Below are 20,211 nucleotides of genomic sequence, written 5' to 3'. Positions count from 1 at the left end.
CAAAGGATAGACCACCCTTAAATTTGATGGTTATGTTTTCCGGGCTGTTACAGGTGGTTTTTGTTCCGCCCTCCCCCTCCTTTTTTTTTTTTTTTTTTTTTTGGCACTGAATGGCTCTGATGCTTTCTCTCTTGAGCTTCTTGAACTTTGAACTTTTCCTGCTCCTCATAAAGCACAGGACCCAGGGCCAGCTGTGGCTCTGCCCTGCTCGATGTATAGCATCTAGTCCTAACAGCAAGTTTAGAGAATTCAACTGCTTACCCTTCCCACAAACCTAAACTTCCTGCATAGACCATGGTAGAGCCTCTAAAGTGAACGGCATCCGGCAGGAGTGAAAGGATAGAGTTTGGGGAGGTGCTAAGTCCTATCAAATGCCTCTCAGAAGTTCCAAGCCACTCTTCCAAAATAATCCACCTGCCAGATGTTGGGGGATGGGAGCTCCCTGAAGCTGAAATTTATGAATTGGTGTTGGGCAGAGTTGATGGCTCTTTTTCCCCTACCTCCTCACTGCCTCTTCTCTCCTGGTCCTGCAACTGTCAACAGCCCCTTTTAGGATTAGCTTCTCCTTCTTCGTGCTCTTGCTGCTTAGAACCACAGCTTTCTCTGGAAGGGATCACAGCAGAGATCAAACAGTTCTTTTTAAACAAATGAGCAAATGAAGGTCATAGAAAGTAAATGACTTTTGAGAAGGAAATAGGAGCAGATTGAATTCATATCTAGGGCTCTGAGGCCATGTCACCAAAGTCACATCTTCCTTTTTTGTCTGATCCTGTAGAAGGCCTCCAGAAATGTATCTGTGATTTCTGGCCTCAGGAGTCCCTGGATGTCTCTTACTGATTCCCCAAGGTAGAAAAACAATGATGACTTTTCCTTCTAGGTTGAGGGTATTGACCAACAGAATGAGGAACCGTAGAGTAGTCAGGCTAAAGTTCTCTCAGGTCAATAGGCATATCATGACAGTCATAATATTTATTTGAATTCAACAAATGGTATATCTAACATCATGCTAGGTGCTTCCCTCTGCTTCATTCTGCTCATCTATCAAATGGAAATGATAATGGTAAGAAGCCATCTGGGTTTTTTGTGAGGCATAATACATTAATACTTGTAAAACATTGGGAAGGGTTTCTGGCATGTAAGTGCTCAGTAAGGATTTGCTCTTATTCCTTGAGATGAATAGTGAGTCTCTGTCTCTGCCTGTGTGCCTTTACATGACATGCTGATTGTGGGAGGTTGCCATGGAGAGGAGGAAGATAAGGACATACATAATGACATATACCACAGGTCACAAAACTGTTTTTCAAATGGCCACATAGTAAACATTTTTGGCTTTGTGGACCACAGGGCCTGTCACAATTATTCGACACTGCTGTTGTAGCATGAAAGCATCCATTGACAATACTTAAATGAATGGGCATGCTGTGTGCCCTAAGATATTATTTATGGACACCGAAATTTGAACATCCTATAATTTTCAGATCATGAAGCATTCTTTTTTTGTTGCTTTAGTTATTTAAAAAAGTAAAAAAAATTAATGAAATGGGCCCCATAAAAATATGCGGCAGGCTACATTTGACCTGTTGACTGTAGTTTGCCAACTCCCGACACACTGCTAGATTGTGAGAGATGCAAAGGCAAAATCAGTGAGCTTGAAGAATCCTAGCAGTTGGGGTTGATGTCCTGAGAAGAGAGGTGGCCTAGAATCTAAGACCTTGTGTTAGAGCCAAACTCTGTCAAATTTGAGACGTGTGGCTTTGAAAAAGTCTTTTAAATTATCGTGGCCTGAGTTTTCGTGTTGGGGAAAGGGGGTAGAGGCAAAGTTAAATGGCTGTCAGGGGTCTTCCTGGTAATAAAAACAGTTTTATAAAGAGAAATTGGACATTTAAGATGGATCATGGAAGGCAGGTAGAAAAGCATGAGAAAGGAAAACATGGTGCACATTTGGGTAATTTTTATTTAGTAGTTTAGTTGACTACCAGGAACAGTAACCCTGGCAACATAGACATGTGCTGTATTGTGATGATGACCTTGAATGTCAAAGCAAGGGATTAGGGTATCACAGTTAACTATTGTTAGCAAAATTCCCCAGTTTTACAGGTTAGTCTGAGAAAGGGCAAATGCCATGTCCAGTGCCACAGGAAACCAAAACCATCATGACACAGTTTTTATAGTGTCTGTATATTTGTGATGCAATGGTCTTGTAAAGGTTTTTTACTGAAAAACTACCATTAGCCAGTCTTTCTTACTGACAATAAATTATTAATAATAAAAAAAAAGGGATCCCTGGGTGGCGCAGCGGTTTGGCGCCTGCCTTTGGCCCAGGGCGCGATCCTGGAGACCCGGGATCGAATCCCACATCGGGCTCCCGGTGCATGGAGCCTGCTTCTCCCTCTGCCTGTGTCTCTGCCTCTCTCTCTCTCTCTCTGTGTGACTATCATAAAAAAAAAATGAATAAAATAAAATAAAATGGTATGACCCATTGTTTAAAATAATAATAATAATAATAATTAAAATAAATGGTCCTGGAGAACTGAGACCAGCACTCATTTCTTTTGGCTCCCAGACCAATGATCCTTTTTCCCACCACATTGCCCCCCAGCAGAGTGGTACAATGAAATTAACTGTGATTATGTGATTGTGACCTCAGAGGGGCAAGTCAAAAAAAATTACAGAAGCCATTTTGACTGTTTTCTTTTTTTAAGATTTATTTATTTATTTATTTATTTGAGAAAGAGAGCACACAAGAGATTGCATAAGCAGGGGGAGGAGCAGAGAGAGAGAGAGAGAGAGAGGGAGAGAGAGAGAGAGTTTCAAGCTGACTTCACGCTGAGAAAGGAGCCTGTTGTGAGGCTGGATCCCACAACCCTGAGATCATGACCTAAGAGGAAATCAAGAGTCGGGCACTTAACCAATTGAGCCACCCAGGTGCCCCTCCCCCTGGCTTTGGCTTTGAGTATTTTCTAAACATGATCTCATCTCCCAGCATATCTTAGAAGGTCTGTGAGTATCACCATTACACAGAAGGTGAATTGCAAAAAGTTTAACCCAAGACCTGGCAACCCAACAATCTTTTGCCTGGCTTCCTGCTGACTATCTTAATTTTCAGCTCACATGTTATTTCTTTAAGCAAAGCTTTCCCTAATACCCTAGGAGGTCAGGTGCTCCATTAGTTACTCTTGTAGGGCAGTGTTTTGCCTTTACAACATTTATTAGAGTTAATAATTATGTTTCTTTTCGAAATAATTTAAGTTAACGCCTGTCATCTGTCTTCCCTGCTGCATAATACATTCCAGAAGGGGAGAGATTTGTCTGTTTACTTCATGGCTCTAGCTCCAGTGCCTCTCCCACTCCAGGCACGTAATAGACATTTAGGGTTTGTTGAATGAATGAGTGAATGAATGTTCTTGCATAAGTCATTGATATTGATGAAAACATTTCTTGCTTAAAAGGCAGAAGTTACTCTCTTCACTTGCTAATTAAATAATCAGATGATTGGCATTTCTTCTTCCACTGACTTTTTTTTCCTCCAATCTTCCCCACTGGCTTTTCTCCAGTCCTGGCCTATCACAAGAAAACCATAACATAATGGTCTTGGCATAGTTACTAACATTAAAACCGTAACCCTTCAGCCAATATTTAAACAATTCTTCAAATATACGTGTAAAGGGATTGGTGTAAAGGGCATATTCACTAGATGCTTTATCTCATGGAGAAACTGTATGTTTCATAAACTGTGCTCAGGGATTTGTGTAAAAGTTTCATGTTTTCCCATAAGCTATTCAATTTATTCCTCTAAATACTAAAATTTGGCTACTTCCTTTGTAAGCTGCTTCCATTTTAAAAACTTTACTTGGGGGATCCCTGGGTGGCTTAGCGGTTTAGCACCTGCCTTTGGCCCAGGGCGCGATCCTGGAGTCCCGGGATCAAGTCCCATGTCGGGCTCTCCGCATAGAGCCTGCTTCTCCCTCCGCCTGTGTCTCTGCCTCTCTCTCTCTCTCTCTCTCTCTCTCTCTCTCTCTCTGTCTATCATGAATAAATAAATAAAATCTTTAAAAAAAAAACCTTTACTTGTTCTATGTACATAAACACCTGGTTTTAAAGCCATGTCACTGTGTAGATTGTCAGAAACTCTAGAAAATTGTAGCACAGAATATTGATGAAGGGTCACCATTACATGAGCATCTATCAACTCGAGTTTTAAAAAATATTTCTTGGGTTCCGGGTGGCTCAGTGGTTGAGCGTCTGCCTTTGGCTCAGGGCATGATCCCAGGGTCCTGGGATTGAATTTCACATTGGACTCCCCATAGGGAGCCTGCTTCTCCCTTTGCCTCTCTCTATGTGTCTCTCATAAATAAATAAATAAATAAATAAATAAATAATCTTTTAAAAAATAAAAATATTTCTTTTTACTTCCTTCTTCTGCTTTTCTTAAGAGCATCTTATTCTTTTAAGCACTGTGATTTAACACTATGCAGGAAAATTTAAAAGACTCAAACTTCAAGTTGATGGGGTTCCATCTCTTGAAAAGCAATCTACTTGAAGATGAAGTTTAATGACTCAGGGAAAAAGCTGATGAAATTCACCAGCCTCTGCTCACATAACCAGCATTTTCCTTGGTTAAAAAAAAAAGATTAAAAAAAACAAAACAAAACAAAACATGCTGGATGTTCCTATCACATAGCTTGAAATTAGATTCTGTATTAAACATCCCTAGTCCCAAGAGGCAGACTAGAATGCAAAAGTGACAACAAAATTCACCCTTGAGCTGAGGTAAAGAGAGGGAAGGGTGATGCACGTAAAGACCCTATAATTTCAAAAACACAACTTTCCACACCACCCAAGGATTCAGGTTTGGGGTTTCTATTTCTACATATCATCTACTCTATTCAGGACTTGTGCATGGAACTTGGATGGAAGGTCTCCTCCAAAGGCTTCCATTTATCCTGGATCTTTGTCACATGTTGGTGTAGTGTCTTAGCAATCCTTAGATGTTTCTATTTAAAGAGAGCAGAACTAACCCTTGGCAATTTTTTTTTGTCTGTTTGTTTGTTTACATTTTTTCCTTTTTTTAAATAATAAATTTATTTTTTATTGGTGTTCAATTTGCCAAACCCTTGGCAAAATTATGAAGTAGATATAAGTTACTCCTGATGCTTTAACCTCCTCTTTGGGGGCCCATGAGATCTCCTATCTTCTCCATTGTCCAGATCTCTTCTGCTTCCCCCTTGATTCACTAAGGGGTTCTATATTTTGATGCTATCTACAGTCCTAATCTGTGAGAAGGAAAGCTCTTTTGATCTGTTATTTCACATCAACATTTTACTGATATTGCAAGAAACACTATCTTGTAATTTTTAGGCACTGCTATCCAGTAGCTCACCTAAGTGCTTTGCTCTGCAATCTGTGTTTGCTCAGAAGACCCCCTGCTGGTTCTACTCCCTACCTTCTAGAATGTCCTCTCACTCTTTCTAGCTAACTGTTTGAGTTGCTTGAAGACTGTCAGTTCATCTGGTGCAGGTGCAATTATCTCTGTAATCCCCATAGTGCTGGCTTTGGTGCTTTGCACATATACACACACAGTGCATGCTCAATGAATAAATGACTGGTCCACTCTCTAGAGCTAGAAATACAGAGAGGGCTGTGCTTCACTCAGAAACACATTTCTTAAGGTGAAACGTCAACAAGCTAGTGTGGAAAATATTTTTAGGTAGTAAATCGTTTTTGGTGACCCAGATATAAAGGCACGCATATGACCTCATTTTTTGCTACCAGTGTGTAAGGTTGGACATCAAAGGCTGCTCTTTCTCTTCAGGGTGGATGGTGAACAAATTATTATCTGAAATAGTTATTGTTGTCCATCATGAGGCCTCTGAAAGATTTGCAGGGTACAATCAAGGTGCTCCAAGGCCTTGCTTGCAGGAGTTCACTACGCTTAGAAACCTTAGGTGGAGGAACAGTAGGCTGAGCAAACTGCGGTTTCTAGAAACCTGGTTGTATTAATCCAGGAGCTCAGGTGCATTAACCTGGGAACGAGGCGGTCTGCTCTGAGTGTGTCAAGGTGCATCCATGATATATCTCACTGTCTGAATGCCTGGAAAGCCTCTCCTTTACTGTGATTCTCTAGTAATGAAAGAGTTCTGTTCCAGAAAGGAGATTCACACTTGACTTTTGTAATACCTCTGTAGAATGTGAGCTTCTTGGAGGATATTATCTTATTCATCTTTTTAACACAATATCTGGCATATGGGAGTGGCTAAGAAAAGCTTGGCAGACAAAACCATGAATGAATGTGTGGTTTTCCTGTAGCTTTGGATTACTTACTGGTTTAAAAATTAAAATAAAATAGCATAAAATAAAAAGTATTGGCCCTAGGACAGCAAATTTGTGAGCTGCATTGAAATTCTTGAGAAAATACTGATTTATTGTTATTAAAGTATTAACTTGTTATGCTAAAATTCAGTATCATCCTCCCCAGCTCCACCCATCTTGTATTTTAGTTTTGCCTGCTCACTGCTAGGATTTCTTTCTCTATTTTCTTTTTCTCCTGACCAAATGGAAAAACCTTGAGATTATTACATGGCTTTGGAGTGATTTGAGACCTCAGATTTTAGCTGATGATCCCCCAAATGGATCATCTTTCCCTCGCTACATGAGGAATAAGAAGGCTTACAAAGCCCTTCCTCCAGGGGGTGGGGAGGGATGAGACAGGAGAGGCAAGCATGAAGGCTCTTGTTAAGACAGTGCAAACAACGACATACATTTATTCAGGGGAAAGGAGGGCAGCATGGAAATGTTATCCCGCACTAAGTAGGGAGTTCTTTGCTAACCAGAGAACAGTACTGCTCACCTAGGTAGTGAAACCAAACAAAAAAATGCTACCGTTTTGGAAGGCACTATGGTATAATTAAGACAAAGTGCCTGGATTAAAATCCCAGTTCACTTATGTTTGTACAACTTCAGCTAGTTTACTTTTACAAATCATTTATTTTTCTCATTTGTAAAATGAGAATGATAATACCTCCTTGCAATATTGTCAGAAAGGTCAGGGACAGTGAATGCAAAGCAGTCAGTAAAGCACCTGGGACAAAGCATGTGCTCAGTCAGTGGTTTTGGTCATTATTGTCAGAATTTGGCATTTATGACAATAAGGGGGGCCCTTACTCTGCCCTTGGCACTGGCAAAATGAATCCAAGGATGGTCCTGGCCCAAGATTAGCAGAGCAGCTTCCCTTTGAATTCCTCTCTATTTATTTAGTATTGAAAGACTCTCTTTATTCTCCGGCTTTCTTTCTCTTATATTTCCATGCCAGTGTGCAGAGTTAATTTATTTAAATTTAAATTCTTGATGCACTTTCCCTTTTATGAGGCATCTGTAATGGAGCTGATTTTTGGTTGGTGCTTCACCAGATGTCTTTTTATTGTTCTGAAAGGAGAAGAGATGCTTAATTGAGGATGTCCAAAATATCAGGACCCTCTCAACAGAGCAGATGAACCTGGCATTACAAAAGAAATCAGCCAGCCAGGGCTCATGTAGGAAGACCCATCCCCAGGTGCCGGGGAAAGTGTCAGAGTCCCAGTTCCTCTATGCTGGAGGTCAGTTCTTCCAGCCTGAGGTTCTCTGCCTATGAGCCTGTATCACATTTCCTCTCCTCCACCCAATACTGATATTGGCTTTTCAGTGTAGTGTGATATTGGCCTCTGCTCATTTTAGGGGCATCTGCTTCACACAGGGCACGTTTTTAAATGCAAATGCCTAGTCAGAGCTCCAGATTCTGATTTACCTTCAGAGATTTGGTGAATCAGCACATGACCCCATGAGGATTATTTTATTCATTCAATAAGCAGGTGCCATGTATCTTTTATGTGCCAGATTCTGCTCTAGGAACTGGAGATCATCAATGAACAAGAGAGACAAAAATTTCCACCTATACAGAGTTTATGTCTATCAGAGAAAGAAAGGCAATAAATAGAACCATTACATAAATTATATTAACACATAAACAGTAATAAGTTCTACATAGAAAAACAAAGTAGGAGAAAGGGCCATGGATGACATCTCATGACTTTTCAATAACTTCTTCGCTATTTTAAATCTGAAACTCACCTTTCTGCTTTTGGCCGCATTGCCTGACCATTAATTACCCGAGGGGCTTCCTCCAATGAATGAGGTGACTGTTTTCTGACGTGGCACAGGATTCTTTTTTTTTTTAATAAATTAATTTTTTATTGGTGTTCAATTTACCAACATACAGAATAACACCCAGTGCTCATCCCGTCAAGTGCCCCCCTCAGTGCCTGTCACACATTCACCCCCACCCCCCGCCCTCCTCCCCTTCCACCACCCCTAGTTCGTTTCCCGAGTTAGGAGTCTTTTTCTTCTCCCTTCCCTTATATTCCCTTTCACTATTATTTATATTCCCCAAATGAATGAGAACATACACTGTTTGTCCTTCTCCGATTGACTTAGTTCACTCAGCATAATACCCTCCAGTTCCATCCACATCAAAGCAAATGGTGGGTATTTGTCGTTTCTAATGGCTGAGGAATATTCCATTGTATACATAGACCACAGCTTCTTTATCCATTCATTTTTCGATGGGCACCGAGGCTCCTTCCACAGTTTGGCTATTGTGGACATTGCTGCTAGAAACATCGGGGTGCAGGTGTCCCGGCGTTTCATTGCATCTGAATCTTTGGGGTAAATCCCCAACAGTGCAATTGCTGGGTCGTAGGGCAGGTCTATTTTTAACTCTTTGAGGAACCTCCACACAGTTTTCCAGAGTGGCTGCACCAGTTCACATTCCCACCAACAGTGTAAGAGGGTTCCCTTTCTCCGCATCCTCTCCAACATTTGTTGTTTCCTGCCTTATTAATTTTCCCCATTCTCACTGGTGTGAGGTGGTATCTCATTGTGGTTTTGATTTGTATTTCCCTGATGGCAAGTGATGCAGAGCATTTTCTCATGTGCATGTTGGCCACGTCTATGTCTTCCTCTGTGAGATTTCTGTGGCACAGGATTCTGACTGTGGTCTCATACGTTCAACCGGAGGGTGTGAGCCCCTTATATGACCTCTCTCTGCCTGTACTCTAGAGGACCTGTCCCAATTTACTAAGTAACAAAGAAGAAATTCTCTCTTTGAGAAGAAAAAAAGAAAAAGGTGATAGCAGAGAGTCAACATGGAAACAGAGCTCCCTAGTAATGTGTAGTCGTGGTCGGTTGGCATGAGGTTGGGTGGTGTCAGAGCGGTAATTTGCCCCCTAGATGTAAGGTCAGATAAGGAAAGTCGTCTTCTGGCATCATCTATGTCTAAAAGCATTTGAAAGTGCTTGTCTCAGGAGTGGATGAGAACTTATGGTTGCTTTAATGTTGCCTTAGAAACAGATTAATTGCTTGGCTTTGATGCTTTCAGTCAGCAAGAATTACATTGAAGGGAATTCCAGGTCCTGATGAGTCAAGGAGTTCCTCTGAATAACCTCAGCTGCCAATCAGTAGAATGAGATTATGCTACCTTGTGTGCTGGACTGACAGGAATGCCAAGCGGATTTCTTCTCTCCAAGTCAGGTCCTCCTTGGTGGTCAAAACTGGCTGTGGCTTCCCACAAGGGACCCAGAGCTCTGCTGCCTGACTACTCTTTAGGACTCCCTCTGCAGTGGGGGTTCTTCCTCACTCTTTATGGAGGCAGTTTGATAAAAACCTGTCTTGCAGGTATATGATTCATTCCTTTGACCTCTCCTTTCAATGCTGGGGTCTGGGCTTTTCAGTTGAATATCTTTTCACCCTGCCTCATCAATGCCATTCACAACTGTAATCTCTAGGTGCTGGGGTTGTCTGTTTGCTTCAAAATAAATAGTGAGCAGAAGACAATCTGGGTATTCTTAATACTGTGCTGAAAGCTCATTTGGATGATGTAATGGATGTTGCTAAGCAAGAACTGGCCCGAGATGTGAGAATTGATTTGAAGGCACCATGAAAACCAGCCTACCCCTTGTTACAGGGTACAGTAGATCAGGGCAGAATGTAAAAAAGCCAAGTGGATGGGGATCCCTGGGTGGCTCAGTGGTTTAGTGCCTGCCTTTGGCCCAGGGCACGATCCTGCAGTCCCGGGATCGAGTCCCGTGTCAGGCTCCCGGTAAGGAGCCTGCTTCTCCCTCTGCCTCTCTCTCTCTCTCTCTCTCTCTCTCTCTCTCTCTCTCTCCATCTATCATGAAATTAAGAAAAAAAAAAGCCACATGGCAGAACAACATATTAATAGCCAGCCTCTATTTCCTGCTTAATTTTATGGAAATATAGTTTTGAAGAGACAGTGCGGAGGGCCAGGTGGATCTGCTTAAATCTGATGATAGAGAAAAGATCCTGAAACCAAAGAATGAAGAAGGAACTCTCATTCAGATGTTATCTGTTCCACATCCTCCCAAACAGTTGAATTTGGTATTAATTTAATAGAGAAAGAAACTGAAGTCCAGAGAGTTCATTCTAGTTGCTCCATTGCCAAATTCTGTATCAGTGTTTTATGTCCACTGATTTCACAAATTGTAATATTACCACCTTTTGAATGTAATTGTGATGTTTTGGAGTTAATCTCACAAAACTTTCCCTTTGTTTTTTTTTTTTCTCTGATAGAAATTTTTAGAGATGCATCCATTCTTAAACATATGTGCCCTTTTGGCTAAGAACAACTGTGAGATATAGGTCAGAGCAAGGCTTTTTTTTTTTGGCTGATTTAAGAGATTTCCCTGAGAGTGTGTCAGGGAGAGGTAGCAGGTGATTGCTAAAAAAACTGTCAGGTGAAGGGCAGCCATCTCTAGGAACGTGCCAGCTCACATACTACATCACAGCTGTCAATGCTTGTCTATTTGAGTCTCTAATCCGTAAGATAAAAGCCAGCCTGTGGGAAACTTTCCATGGGACTTTTGCTACTGACCCTCCTAACTCTGTGTGGAAGCCACGATTCTTGGTTTCCTACTTCATTTAGGATTATGCTCCAGTTTCACCTTATCAGAGAGGCCTTCCTTAACCATCCAGTATAAAATCATGCATGCCACGTGTGTACACGCACAGACTCCCTGTCTTACTTATATTGCTTTCTGCCCCCACCCCTCTAGCACTTTTTAGTATCTGAAATTTATACTTGTTTCCTCCCCAATAGAATATAAGGTCTGCAAGGACAGGACTGTGTTTTTTGTTTATTTATTTATTTTTTAAAGATTTTATTTATTTATTCATGAGAGACACAGAGAGAAAGGCAGAGACACAGGCAGAGGGAGAAGCAGGCTCCATGCAGGGAGCCCGACGTGGGACTCGATCCCTGGACTCCAGGATCACACCCTGGGCAGAAGGCGGCGCTAAACCGCTGAGCCACTGGAGCTGCCCTTTTTGTTTGTTTTAATTCTTTGATGCACAATTAGGACTTAGAAGAGAGCTAGCAGGTGGTCCTAAAACATGTAGTTAGGTGGCACTTATAAATATTTGTGGAATAAATGGCTGCATCATAGAATTAGAACTAGCTCTTCCATGACTCTTGTAGGTTGCTTCAGTGTCTCCTTGTTTTAAGCGGTGATCTCACCCAAGCCCTGTAATGATTGAATCAGTAGAATCACTGACCATGAACCTTGCATATTTTGAAGATACACTCTTTGTATTTCTCAGCCTTTTATGTGGAATGTCATTCTCCCATCACAACCCTCTGCTGTGTGTTAGTTTGGGATAAATGTCAACGCTTATCTCCCAATAGTGATGAGCTAAAGGGGGCTTTAGGTTATAGAGGGCTCTTTGAGGTCTGCCAGAATGTGCTAGGCCAGGGGAGTTCTCCTGGGCCCTGGTGAATTTCCACTCTATGCCATCAGCCGCAAACATGGGCCAGAGAATGCAGGTGAATGTGTGGGTGCCTCTGAGACTGCCCCAGACTATGGAAGGCTCCCTTCTAGCTCCATTGTTCACGTTTTATCAGGCCGCAAGGCTATGTTCTGACTCAGGGCCTCTTCTTGCCACCACTTTAGCTGATGTCATAACTGGCCTTCCAGGCCAGAGTCACCCTGACGCGGAGAAGACCCTCCTGTACGTCAGCACTTTACCAAGCCTTAGAGGCAGAAGAGATGTACGGTCTGAGTGGAGTTTTGCCCAAGCTGGTGGGTGAATGTAGAGCATGGTTTTTCAGTCCCCCACTTTGCTTTGTTTACCAGGCTCAGTGACTCTGTTTCGGTATCTCTAATTGCCCACAGCCCTTCATCATATGGATACTTTGTGGTCGCTGCTGTCCTGCCACATGAGCTGATGCGGATGAAATTATTGCTCCTGTATTTTTTGGTCACTTGAACCCTCTGTAGAACTAATAAGTGTTTTAGAATGACCATGGAAAGGATGACATCAACACTGAGAAGGAACATTTTACGGCTGGTGAAGCTGATTTCACAGCCTGCCAGACAAGAGTCTTAACACACAACTAGACCCGGGCTTTATCTTCCTGTCCTGCTGTGGACAGCCTGCAGACTCTACAGGGAGATCTGTACCCAGATGCGAAGAGCTGTGCTTCAGCAACCAGAGGCCCAGCTGCTAACCTATCAAGAGTATGGGGCTTGCTGAAAATCAGGAGGAAATGTGCTCTCATCAAATTATTCTTTTAAAAACTGTACTTAATGTGTGGAAAGATTGCATTACAGCAGATCCCCCCCCCCCCCCCCCGCCAAGTACAACTACAATTGACTTTGCAGAGATGTTTGAAGGTATCTCTGTGTTTCCAAGGAAGTTTGGAGCAATAGGGTGTGATTTCAAAACATGCAGTATAAGGTCTGCTCCAGAGTTTAAGATCATCAAGAGGTCTTGTGTTGGTTAAGATTTTAAGGTCTGAACTTTAAAGCATCGATCTTAATAAAGGGGTTTTGGTAATTTAACAGTTTCTGGGAGGTGATTGTACTGATCAAAATGTAAAAGAAAAATCTGGGGGATCCCTGGGTGGCGCAGAGGTTTGGCGCCTGCCTTTGGCCCAGGGCGCGATCCTGGAGACCCGGGATCGAATCCCACGTCGGGCTCCCGGTGCATGGGGCCTGCTTCTCCCTCTGCCTGTGTCTCTGCCTCTCTCTCTCTCTGTGACTATCCTAAGTAAATAAAAAAAAAAAAAAAAAAAAAAAAAAAGAAATAAAAAAAAAAAAGAAATTAAAAAAAAAAAAAAGAAAATCTGCATTAGCAACAAGGAGAAGATTATTTGATGCATCAGAAGGTTTTTTTTTTTTCCTTATTGGCTCTTAGAATCCATAACTATATATTTAACAAGACAAGGCTATAATTGAACTTTTCATTTCCAGTAAGTCAATTGTGTACATTGCTCAGTGAATGGAGATTACATGTACAAAACCCACAAGCGGAGAGATTGAGTTGTACATTTTGCAAATGATTGCTTAATCACCTGTGGATACTTGGAATAATGATTCACCATAGATGTTATGGTAGTCAAATATAAGCAAATCATTGGCAAAAGTAAAAAAAAAAAAAAAGTAATTGGTCATGCTTTGGATCTGTTTCTGATGATGTGATTTTTTTCCCCCACCCTCCCTCCATCTTATTTTTACCAGTAGGTTGGGACACTTGGAGGTCTACCATTGTACAACATGCTGCAGTTAAGACTCTTACCTACCTTTTCAATGGGATGTCATCTGTTAGCCATTGTGGCGCTCTTATTTTCCCACGTGGACCTTATAAGTGCAGAGACAGAAATGGAAGGAGAAGGCAACGAAACCGGCGAGTGTACTGGCTCATATTATTGTAAGAAGGGGGTGATTTTACCCATTTGGGAGCCCCAAGACCCTTCCTTTGGAGACAAAATTGCCAGAGCTACTGTGTATTTTGTGGCCATGGTCTACATGTTTCTCGGAGTCTCTATCATTGCTGATCGGTTCATGTCCTCTATAGAAGTCATCACATCTCAAGAAAAAGAAATAACCATAAAGAAACCCAATGGAGAGACCACCAAGACCACTGTGAGGATCTGGAATGAGACTGTTTCCAATCTAACCTTGATGGCCCTGGGATCTTCTGCTCCAGAGATTCTCCTTTCAGTAATTGAAGTATGTGGCCATAACTTCACTGCAGGAGACCTAGGTCCCAGCACCATTGTGGGAAGTGCTGCATTCAACATGTTCATCATCATCGCGCTTTGTGTTTATGTGGTCCCAGATGGAGAGACAAGGAAGATTAAGCATTTGCGTGTGTTCTTTGTGACAGCAGCCTGGAGCATCTTTGCCTATACGTGGCTTTACATTATTTTGTCTGTCATCTCTCCTGGGGTCGTGGAAGTCTGGGAAGGTTTGCTTACTTTCTTCTTCTTTCCTATCTGTGTTGTGTTCGCTTGGGTAGCAGATAGGAGGCTGCTGTTTTACAAGTATGTCTACAAGAGGTATCGGGCCGGCAAGCAGAGGGGAATGATCATCGAGCATGAAGGAGACAGGCCATCTTCCAAGACTGAAATTGAAATGGATGGGAAAGTGGTCAATTCCCATGTTGACAATTTCTTAGATGGTGCTCTGGTTCTGGAGGTTGATGAGAGGGACCAAGATGATGAAGAGGCAAGGCGAGAAATGGCTAGGATTCTGAAGGAGCTCAAGCAGAAGCATCCGGAGAAAGAAATAGAGCAACTGATTGAATTAGCTAACTACCAAGTCCTAAGTCAGCAGCAGAAAAGCCGAGCATTTTACCGCATCCAAGCTACTCGCCTGATGACTGGAGCTGGCAACATTTTAAAGAGGCACGCAGCTGACCAGGCAAGGAAGGCTGTCAGCATGCATGAGGTCAACACTGAAGTGGCTGAAAATGACCCCGTGAGTAAGATCTTCTTTGAACAAGGGACCTATCAGTGTCTGGAGAACTGTGGTACTGTAGCCCTGACCATTATCCGCAGAGGTGGTGATTTGACTAACACTGTGTTTGTTGACTTCAGAACAGAGGATGGCACAGCCAACGCTGGGTCTGATTATGAATTTACTGAAGGAACTGTGGTCTTTAAGCCAGGTGAGACCCAGAAGGAAATCAGAGTTGGCATCATCGATGATGACATCTTTGAGGAGGATGAAAATTTCCTGGTGCACTTGAGCAATGTCAAAGTATCTTCTGAAGCCTCAGAAGATGGCATCCTGGAAGCCAATCATGTTTCTGCGCTCGCTTGCCTGGGATCTCCTTCCACCGCCACCGTGACGATTTTTGACGATGACCACGCTGGCATCTTTACTTTTGAGGAGCCCGTGACTCACGTGAGTGAGAGCATTGGCATTATGGAGGTGAAGGTATTGCGAACATCTGGAGCTCGAGGAAATGTTATCGTTCCCTATAAAACCATCGAAGGGACTGCCAGAGGTGGAGGGGAGGACTTCGAGGACACTTGTGGAGAGCTCGAATTCCAGAACGATGAAATTGTGTAAGTTCCTTTTTGATACATAAGCGTGGGGTCGAGTGCGTTTGTGGATGTGAGAGTGCACGTAATTTTTTTTTTTTTAAGCGACATGGCACACAAGGAATGGAATGTGTAGTACGCAAGACCACTTCAAAACTGTCGGTGCTCCCTGCTTTCAATCTGCTCTATACAGAGATCTTAATTGGGTTTTATTTTTTTACTTTCGTACTTGTGCGTATTTTAAGTACACTGTTGCAATTGTGACAGAATGAGTTTTGTGACAGTTTATCAAACTGCTTATGATGGGTTGGAAATTTTGTATTCTGTTTTGAATCACATCATAGACACACAGAAAGGGAATATTTACTTACTTATTTATCAAAAGTGAATGTTTAGATCATCACATCAAGTCCCTAATTTTATTACTGAGTACAAATTGGGAAAGCCCAAAAAGGAAACACCTTTAAAAAGAATTTCCTGGCTACCAAGGCTGGCTGGAACATTTTTTTGCTGCTTTTATCTGATACTGTGTTTTTGCAATAATATAAGGTAATGTTTCTGCTTACATGCTCATTTTAATTATGACTTAATGACCAGACCTGCTTTTTAAATTTTTATCTGGTTTTATGCCAATGTGGGAAAAGTCACATAGCTCCAACGTAGTTCTAGCCTGATTTTTCTTTTCATGATTAAGTAAATGCTTTTACCCTGCTGATATAGTGACGGGGAGAGAATAAGATTCTGTCCAAGCATCCTAGTTGACAGGGAACAGGTCAGAGAAAAAAACTGGGAACAATTTACTCTTCCTATTGGCACTTTACAGTGACACTTGCCAATTTGTAACACCAAGTGCCTGGTTGTACAATGATTCTGCCATTGACAGCTGCTGTTTAGAGCTGTTCTTCCTTCCTTGCCTGGGAAGGGGCATTACACTCACCAAATGCAAAGCAGAAGCCTGACTCAATGAGCAGTGTCCAAACTGGAAGGAAGGAAGGAAGGAAGGAAGGAAGGAAGGAAGGAAGGAAGGAAGGAAGGAAGGAAGGAAGGAAGGAGAAGGAAGGAAACAGAGAAGGAAGGAGAAGGAAGGAAGGAAGGAAAGAAAGAAACCATAATATCTGTAATACATAAAAGGACATTAAAATGAACGCTTATATTGGTTGAATCATTGGCAACTTAGGGATTTCCAGGAAAAAAAAAAAACATGCAGTTTGTTCTAAAAATGGTTAACTCTTGTGTAAACATTATGTGTTATGTCAAATGCCAAGTACCTTTTCTCCTAAATGAAAGAGTAGAGGGGGGGCAGGGCAAATGGGCAGAAGGAAGAGATTTTCCTGCAGAAACCTTCCAGTGTCTTTACCTCTCTTTGATGTTGTATTATAGAGATGAGCAGTTACAGTGGAGTATCAGGATGAAATCAAGCAAAGCAGAGATTATAATATCCACCTTCAGATGTATGGGGGGTAACTTTGGATGAATATCTAGTTTATGTTGGTTCTTATATTGTTAATGTTCCAAGCATTGAGGTGTGTTTTGTTGGATGTCTATTTTACTGAAAGATAGTAATATAAAAGCAAATGAATATCCTGCATACTAGGAAGGGTTTTCTCAGGGGCCTTGCATTGAATATGATCCTGCCCATGTTAGCTCATAAACTTTATTCCTTTGTTTGAAATTCTTTCTCATTATGTTTTCTAATCATTTCAGTTATTGAACCCTCTTGTATTAGATAGCACTTGTAATCCATGTGAAAATAATATTGCATGTTACTAAAGGGGTATTGAATATTATTAAATGAACTCACACGGGTAACACTTAAATATGACCCAATGGGTGTTTTGTTTTGTTTATTCATTTTACTTAGGATGTTTTCTCCTTAAAATTTGGTCTTGCTTTTGGTTAAGAATAATGGCTCTGTACTTATTTATTTGAGAGGCAGTCTTTTCTTATCTATTCTGCTGTCCAGGACTTTTATCAAACTGTAAATAATAACCTTCTTTTGGACACAGTGTTAGAAGAAGAAGAAGAAGGAAAAAAAAAAGACTGACAGTAATTTGATGGAATAATTTATTCTGCCAAGTTCCATTTAAAACATTCACCCTATGCCATTAAATTGATTTAATTCTTGCTAAGGAAGAGAATATTGCCAAATTCCAGCTTTAAAAATTTAAATATCTTCTGAAAATTGGTAAGAATGGATAGAATTATTGGCATGCCATCTCTGTATGTGTTCTTAGGAGTATTCTAGATCAATCACTAGTTCCTAGTTTAATAAAACTCTTACTATATTTTATTTATTAAGTTGAAATGTGAAACTTTAGAAATGTCAAACATTTTATTTATCAGGGGAATAAAATCGCAGCCCTCCATTTTTTTCTTTTTTTCTAGAATTTTAGTTTTAAAGAGTCTTTATCCTGACATCACAGAGTGCTAACAAGCTTTGTAGATGCTTAATCCAGCTATTGTTTAAATAAATTTGTTTAGATGACTGGGACTTAGACTTCAACTAGGCATCAAGGATTCCAACTTAATGTTTCTAGAAAAACATAGTATTATCAAAGATCATCATCATCATCCTCCTCCTCCTCCTCCTCCTCCCTCCTCCTCCTCCTCCTCCTCCTCCTCCTCCTCCTTCTTCTTCTTCTTCTTCTTCTTCTTCTTCTTCTTCTATCATTCTTCCTCTGGGTTGTTTCTAATGCCAGGTCCACATAGTCAGATCGAAGTGACAGAGTTTGTCATCAGGCAGTGAAGCTGAACCATGTGGACTTCAACCCAATTTTTCTTGAAGAATGAATTTATGTCTCATCCAATTGCACAGTTAATCATGAGAGATTACTTTCTTAAAAACCTACAATATATAGATAGGACGGTGGATGTCACTGAACTTTATTAACTGCTTAAGAAAGTCTTTTTGCTTGTTTGTTTAATGTTGTGCAAGAAGCCAGAAATTATGATTCTTTCTAGAGCACTATAAAGAGATTATTGGAAAAGCCTGGGTTTAAAGCTTACCTATTTCAAAAAGGCATTAACCAAGGTAGTTATTTCTACCTTGGGTCCAATGTAATCAGGGATGGAGATCAAGAGGTAATCAGCTTTATTGATTCTTCAGTTTCAAGAATAAGATAGATTCCTAATCTTTTATCTTATTTTTGTAAAGTCATTTAAATTTATAATATAAGCATATCTATACCCATTCATTCACATTTTTATATAAATGACTTGAATTATTTCAACTTGATCTTTTTTAAAGATAAAAATCTGAATCTGAGAAAGATACTGATAAGTAATAAATGGTTCTTGTAGTTTTAAATAAACTGTATTCTCAGCAAGACATTTTGAAACTATAATGCAAAACCTAATGATAAATGTAATAATTAGCATGTGCTTTTGTATAAACTCAACCAATGACAAATACTAAGCCCATGCCAGCTAATCTTGACTTGAAGAACATGCTAATTCGATTTGTGGTTTGGTAGGTGATATCCACAACTTTGATGTGCTACTAATAGTTGTTTTTTTTAATGATGCTAGTTTAGCGGTAATAATTATTACAAAATGTTGTTTGGGCTTCCAAGGTCTGACATTAGCTTGACTGTTCTGGAAAATGTTAAGGTTAATTAGCTAATGTAGATACAATCAAATTCAATTACTTTGTTGTAACCCAATAACAATACTTTTGGAGGAGGACTCAAAAAATCATGAGCATTTACTATTACATATTTAAAATGGAGAGTTGAAAGACAAGGTATGTAGGTTGGAAAATGCATGTAATATGTTGCTTAGCAAATCAGTTTACTGGGGGTTCCTAGCTACAATGTAATTTATTAATCAATTGATCTGTCCAAAATTAATTTTGTTCTAACAACTATTATGTCTTCAAGTATGATTGTAACTTCATTAACTTTAGGAAAAATATCATATGCAAGACATCCCAACAAATATAGCTGTTTGACACAGAATTTATTGCCTTTTCTGGAGAAAGAAATAGAAAAGAAATAACACTTCAGTATTATATAGGTTCTATAGAATTATTATTATTATATTCCAGGGAAAATAAATACTTTGTTTTTGCTATTTATATTACCAGTATTCTTTTCTTGCTCTATAGAAGTCCATGGAGTGTAAAGACCTAGCTTTATGAGCGAGCAATTCAGTTCTGAGAGTAGGACAAATATGTAATACAAGAAAGTAGCCAGCTGTAAAAGAAAAAAAAAAAAGAGAGAGAGAGAGAGATAAAACAAAAATAGTAAGGAAACTTGAAGTAGTAAGAATGGAAGAATAATTTTGTGTGTTTGGGGAAATCAGAAATGATGAAAAATACTACAGAAAATAATGTTAGACAAGAAAAGCCATTAGCGCATATTTGAATCCAACATACTCAAGACTTACTTTAGGAAGAAGAATTTTATTTGCTATGTTTAGCCTATTAAAATGACCTAATCATGATTTTATATTGATGTAAAATTTTCTTAGGTAGTACACTACAGTAAGAGATTTAGATGAAATAACTTTAGAATTTTAGGGATTTCTACTTTGGTGGATTATCTTTTCAGACTGGAATATTTGTCTCTTCTTAGATCCAAACCACTTGTAGTATCCTCTGCAAATATAAATTATAGCTACAAGAAGTGTTTTTATAAATGCGTATGTTTTCATGAATGCACAACTATTATAAAAATAAGACAGGGTAAGAGCCAAAAAATTTTTTGACTCCCCATTCAATATTACCAGGAGCCTAAATTGATTATGTGTGGCAGGCTTGTTTACTGTGTCAATCAGATTGCCATGTATACTGTTGTAATCTCATTTTCCCACTGCTAATTAGAGCTTAGGGTTAT

At 40.3% G+C, this 20,211-nt stretch overlaps 1 protein-coding gene across 9 annotated transcripts in view; it reads left to right on the top strand.

Annotated features, from left to right (window-relative positions):
- The window catches only part of SLC8A1 (solute carrier family 8 member A1), a 378,498-nt gene that overhangs the window by 60,247 nt on the left and 298,040 nt on the right, over positions 1–20,211 (top strand). For 5 of the 9 annotated variants that reach the window (XM_055327413.1, XM_055327411.1, XM_055327410.1 and 2 more), the window contains exon 2: positions 13,566–15,400. In XM_055327413.1, coding sequence (XP_055183388.1) covers positions 13,602–15,400 — 1,799 coding nt within the window. In that variant the 5' untranslated portion in view covers positions 13,566–13,601. The remainder of the gene's footprint in view (positions 1–13,565; positions 15,401–20,211) is intronic. The other 4 variants (XM_055327409.1, XM_055327416.1, XM_055327415.1 and 1 more) reach the window with 1 other exon arrangement.

The sequence above is a fragment of the Nyctereutes procyonoides genome, unplaced genomic scaffold, assembly GCF_905146905.1.
Source record: "Nyctereutes procyonoides isolate TBG_1078 unplaced genomic scaffold, NYPRO_anot_genome, whole genome shotgun sequence".
Classification (NCBI taxonomy): domain Eukaryota; kingdom Metazoa; phylum Chordata; class Mammalia; order Carnivora; family Canidae; genus Nyctereutes; species Nyctereutes procyonoides.
This window is presented reverse-complemented; position numbering and strand designations above follow the sequence as displayed.